Consider the following 6,000-nt stretch of genomic DNA (forward strand, 5'->3'; position numbering starts at 1 on the left):
TATTTTAAAACTTTTTGGCAAATATTACTATTTGCAAAAATTGCCTGTCCTTTTTTTCCCCCTCAAATGTCAGTCAGTGTTAATTTTTACTAAATTTAAATTAGTAAAATTGAACTTTAAATTTTATATTGAAATTAAGTACAGGTCATAGGTCTCAATATGTTTGATTTGCCCCTTTGTATGTTGATTTTTCCAGCAGTATGAATTCTATGAACATGATTCCTTTCTGGATTAAAAGGTGTGGGGATTTTCCAGGTTTCATTTTCCAGAGGGTTTCTATAAGAGAAAATTGATAATTGATTGTCATCATATTCCTGATGTTTTTGTCAGCATTGAATCTTATTGATTGTGAGGATCTCATATTTCTTTGAAAATGCATTAAAGAAATTAGATATGAATTTCTTTCCTTGGGAAGATTTTTAATTGTGTCAGTGTTAACAATTTTTGAAATCTCTATTTAAACATTTGACTTCAGTTTTTCAAGGAAGGATATTTTTCCACCCGTTTAAGCTGCATGGCTCAGTGCTCTTGCTTTCTGGGATTTTTAGTGATTAAGTATAATTGAAGGTACATTGTATCCTAATGTCAACTTGATATTAATTATAATTTTAGTTATCATAAAATTATTTTTAAATACCTTATTCTAGGGAAGGTACTGAAATCTTCTGGAGGGTACAGTATGAATAAATTTTCCTGGTATACTGGAGGATTCCACTCCATGAAAATATATATATCTTTATTTTTGTTTCATGTGGTGCTTATTTTTAAATTTTGCTCTTCTCAGAGACCAGATTTCTAGCCTGACCTATGATGTTCTCAGATTATATGGTGATCTGTGCCCAGTTTTACCTTGTCAGCCTTAACTCTCATATTCACTTTTCTTGCTAGCTGTAGCCACTGAGCTTTATTTTTATTCCTCAGCCTTCAGATGTGCTTCATTCTCTTAGCATTATACTTTTGACCTCATAAATTTAAAAGGAGAGATTTCTTTGATTTCCAGGAGATTAGATCCTTCTTGTTAATGATATTGCAGCCCCTGTACTTACCCTCCTTGATACTCATCATATTTGTCCTTAAAATAGAATCACATATGATTTGAAAATATTACAAATTGCCTTCAAAGTGTTTAATTTTTGAGTGTGCTTTCTTGTCAGTAATAGATAAGGTAAATATGTAATTGCAGTAACATAAAATACTAAAGTTTGTATGTAAAATATAATTGAAGCATTTTAGATCAAAAAATTAAAATATGTGCATGTAATTGATTTTATACAAATTAATTTTGTATGTGATACAGCTCCACCATATGTATTTGTGATTATTTGTTTGTAAATAATCAAATAGTCTAAACTATAAATACCATAACCCCAGGGACTGTCCTTGCTTTGTTTATTATTAATTTATTGATAATTACCACAGTACCTGGTACATAGTAGATTCTCAAATATTGGTTAAGTGATTAACCAAGATTGTAGTGAAAAGGAAGAGTATATTTTGCTAAAAAGAAAATGTGCAGTTTCTTATTTCACTCTCTAGTTTTTTTTTTTTAAATAAAGAATAGTAATGCTGGATTTGGGGTGTATGTTTGAATAAAAATTAATGGCTACTTTTCTTTTTCTTCCTATAGGAGGGTATACAAGGAAAGGTTAGGACTTCCTCCAAAGATAGTGATTGGTTATCAGTCCCATGCAGACACAGCTACTAAGAGCGGCTCCACCACTAAAAATAGGTTTGTTGTTTAAGAAGACACCTTCTGAGTATTCTCATAGGAGACTGCGTCAAGCAATCGAGATTTGGGAGCTGAACCAAAGCCTCTTCAAAAGCAGAGTGGACTGCATTTAAATTTGATTTCCATCTAAATGTTGCTAAGATATAAGAGAAGTCTCATTCGCCTTTGTCTTGTACTTCTGTGTTCGTATTTTCTTTTTTTTTTTTTTTTTTGGCTAGAGTGTCCATTATCTCAATCAAAGAATTACAGTACACATCATCCCCAGAATCCATGTGTTCCTGGCCCACTCTGTAATAGCTTAATAGAAATAACCATTACAAACACATTTGACCCATCTGCAATATTAAAAAAAAGAACTTGCATTTCTATACCTTACAAGAGAATGATTTTGTTTACGTTCCATTGTATGCAGGAGCATATTTTGCTGGTTTGAAAGAGTATGATGCATACAGTTTTCTGGCAATTTTCTTTGTTTCTTTTTACAGCATTATCTGTGCTGTACTCTTGCTGATGGCTGCTAGATTTTAATTTATTTGTTTCCCTACTTGATAACATTAGTGATTCTGATTTCAGTTTTTCATTTGTTTTGCTTAGTTTTTCTTTCTCATGTAACATTGGTGAAGGATCCAGGAATATGACACAAAGGTGGAATAAACATTAATTTTGTGCATTCTTTGGTAATTTTTTTTTTATAACTTAAAACTACAATGCTTTGCTACAAATTTATGCATTTCATTCAAATCAGTGATCTATGTGTGATTTCCTAAACTTAATTGTGGATTATAAAAAATGTAACATCATAATTACATTCCTAATTAGAATTAGTATGTCTGTTTTTGTATCTTTATGCTGTATTTTAACACTTTGTATTACTTAGGTTATTTTGCTTTGGTTAAAAAATTGGCTCAAGTAGAAAAGCGGTCCCATTCGTATTAAGACAGTGTACAAAACTGTAAATAAAATGTGTACAGTGAATTGTCTTTTAGACAACTAGAATTGTCCTTTTATTTCTCCATCTCTGTAGAAGGAATTTGTATTTCTTATTGCAAGGCAGTCTCTCTTGTGTCATATCTTGTAGTGTCTTCCACATGAACAGCATAAGTTTGGAGCATTAGTTTGGTTATTTTGTTTATTTTAATTTTTAATAAATTGAATAGGTAGCATCATATATATGAAATTAAATTGATGTGGCTTTTTTTTTTTTTAATAAGGCGCTACCTTTAGGCTTAGGTAAATAATGTACTCTTAATCTGTTAAAACTCATGAAAATTGCCACCTTGATGCATCACCATTTGATTGGTAGGGATAGTAGTTATAAAACTTGGTTGTTAATTGAGATGTTCTTCTTTAAGTGTCAAAATAATAACATAGGGAAAGACTTGTAGGTGATGGGGGTGTATGCATTAAGAATTTTGTTAGTGTTGCTGTCTAAAGAGAATTGGAATAAACAGGTTATGAAGACTCATATTTTTAATGATAAACTGGTGTATGGCTTTATGTAAAATTGAAAACATGATCTACTCTTTAAGCAAATTTGAAAACAGCTTGTCTGTAATGCATAATTGTATATTTCAGATATGATAAAATGAAATATAACTATTGTAGACAGTGAGCTGAACTGTAGGTAGAATAATCATTAGTTGAGAGGAAATTTTGTCTCTAGATGGTGATTATGAATTAATCATTTAAAACTGATAAGTTTGACAAGAATCCTATGTAAAATGTGAAATTAATAATACTGATTTTATTGAAGAATTTAAAACAGCTTAGAGGGTACCACAAGCTACCATCTGAGTACTCTCAATACCACCAACACCCCTTGTTCAGTATTCTATAAATACTGTGTCTTTTATATTTATAATCTCAATATATGTACCTAATAATATCTTGTTTAAATTTGGGTGATTGGCTAAGGTGACTTATTGTCTTTTGGTATATGTAGTTTGTGAGCACTTCAAGAGCTTGCTTAAAAGTAACAGTGGTAGTGTTAGTATGTTGGCAGTGGGTGGCATTGGAGGAATGTATCAGAAATCAGTGCTTTATTAATTCTAGCATGCAGTCCATTTTAAGAAGCATCAGCCTTTGAGAGTCGAGAAGAAATAATGCATTAAATGTACACAGTTCTAAATTGTGAAGAATCCTAATTTACGGCATTTTATTATCCTCCTCATTATCAGCTGAGAATCACAATTGGTTTTAAGTCTTTTTTTTCCAGTGTGGGTAGAATGATTCTGAGTGTCTTTTGGCAAATATCACTTAAATATCACAATAACTTGCAAATTTTATAACTATTAGCATCTTTTCTAAATATAAGATTAGATTGTACATGATTTTCTAATTTACTTTTTCCTTTCTGTTCAACAGGATATTATAGCTTAAATATATTTTCATAATAGATTATTAAAATAATCTTTAATGGATAATTAGTATTTCATCATAAGGATATGCCATATTTCATTTAACCAATTTAATTGTTAAAATTCTAGTTCTTCAGAGGATTTGAGTTATACTATGAAAGAATCAAAAAGTTAAAATCCTTACTTAGTACTTACTATATGCCAGGCAGTGTTCTAAGCACTTCACATGCACTTTAACCTGCACAATAACCCTTTGATGTAGGTGCTCTTATCCCCTTTTTACAGATGAAGAAACAGAAACAGTGAGAATTTAAGTCACTTAGTATGGATTTGAGTCCTGGAAATTTTGTTCCAGAAATTCTGTAAAGCACATGATACAGTCTCAGAGGTATGGAGCCTACCTCATGGGCTACAGTACATTGTACCAGATTGTAGTCAGTGTATATAGGTCAGAACATTTTAAATTTTACTTCCTTTGATAATGAAACATATAAGAGATAGGGAATCCCCTGAGGGTACTCTGTTCACACTCAATCATTCGGCTTTTTTTCCTGAGAACATGGAAACAAAGGTACAGGAGTTTAGAGGTACATAGATCAAGTGAATATTTTCATATCTGGTTTTAAGTATCTATGTCCTGTTAACTTCTAAGATAAATGGCAAAATAAAGTGAAGTTTTCAAGTTGAGATTCTTACATGCTGAAGTTTGCATTCAAAAGGATAATTTTAATTTACTAAGGCAGTGTGATAATGTGATGTTTTACATTTTAAAATTAAAACAAGTTAATGACAAGTCTCTGTGCTACTTTTTATCTAATTGTTGGATTGGATGGTCTTCATCTACTGAGTAGAAGGAAAAAAGAGCTGAATTTTCTCACTCAAGAGTTAGACCCGGATAAATACAAGGTTTCAGATCAAATTGACGTTAAGAAACAAAACCCTAGGTAGTGCTAGTAGGTGTCTCTCTAGACCAGTATAGAAATTGAGTATCTAGAAACTTCTACAGAAATCAGATATTGCTGTGACATTGTGTGTGTGGAAGTTGCTTCAGTTGTATCTGACTGTAGCCTACCAGGCTCCTCTGTCTGTGGAATTCTCCAAGCAAGAATACTGGAAGTGGGTTGCCATGCCCTCCTCCAGGGGTTCTTCCGACCCACGGATCACGCCCATGTCTCTCGTGTCTCCTGCATTGGCAAGTGGGTTCTTTCCCTCTAGCACCACTCGGGAAGAAGTATGTGATATATATATACAATATATATTTGTGACAGGAGTGTGCATTTTGGGGTTTAAACCTGCTCCTTTGTCACATACAGTTGGAGAGACACCACTCTTAGGTTGTCTTCAGTAGTCAGGATCAGCTCATTTGCCCATCAGTTGCTAAAACCAGCCAGTTTTATTATCTCTACTTCTCATCTCACAACTAACTGACTTATTGTGGAAGTTTCGGCCCCAGTCTGTGGCATCTTTCAATAATACTTTGTTATATCTTGCTTACTGTGAATTTCAAAGTAGACATGAGGTAGTCATCCTAACACCTTGGATAGTTTCATGTTTTAATACTCATGTGATTGTTTTACTGCCAGAAGCAAAAAAATTGAAACTGGGTGTGAGATGAAATGTGCTATGCCTTTCCCAATTCACAGGAACCAGATTCCGTGTTTTTAATCTTGCCCCTTTTTCTTGCCCCTTTTTCTTTTACTTCTGAGCTTATAAATTCGTAATAGTTTTGCACAGAAGTTATGCCCCTACTTTTTCTCCAAAAAACACATTTTGAGTACCTCAGTTTATTGTGCTGTAGATGCTGGATGTACAGAAGAAAACAAAATAGACTGGTCCCTGCTCTAAACTTAAAAGCGGATATCTATTCAAAATAATTCTATCTTTCCACAGTTTCTGCAAATAGCTTATATTATT

The 6,000-nt window shown here is 32.6% G+C and overlaps 1 protein-coding gene across 1 annotated transcript in view; it reads left to right on the plus strand.

Annotated features, from left to right (window-relative positions):
* Positions 1 to 4,879, plus strand: part of EIF4E (eukaryotic translation initiation factor 4E) — a 41,025-nt gene extending 36,146 nt beyond the window's left edge. Inside the window, exon 8 of the mRNA XM_019962416.2 lies at positions 1,628 to 4,879. Coding sequence (XP_019817975.1) covers positions 1,628 to 1,742 — 115 coding nt within the window. The 3' untranslated portion in view covers positions 1,743 to 4,879. The remainder of the gene's footprint in view (positions 1 to 1,627) is intronic.
* The last annotated feature ends 1,121 nt before the right edge of the window (positions 4,880 to 6,000 follow it).

This window comes from Bos indicus, chromosome 6 (assembly GCF_029378745.1).
Source record: "Bos indicus isolate NIAB-ARS_2022 breed Sahiwal x Tharparkar chromosome 6, NIAB-ARS_B.indTharparkar_mat_pri_1.0, whole genome shotgun sequence".
NCBI lineage: Eukaryota > Metazoa > Chordata > Mammalia > Artiodactyla > Bovidae > Bos > Bos indicus.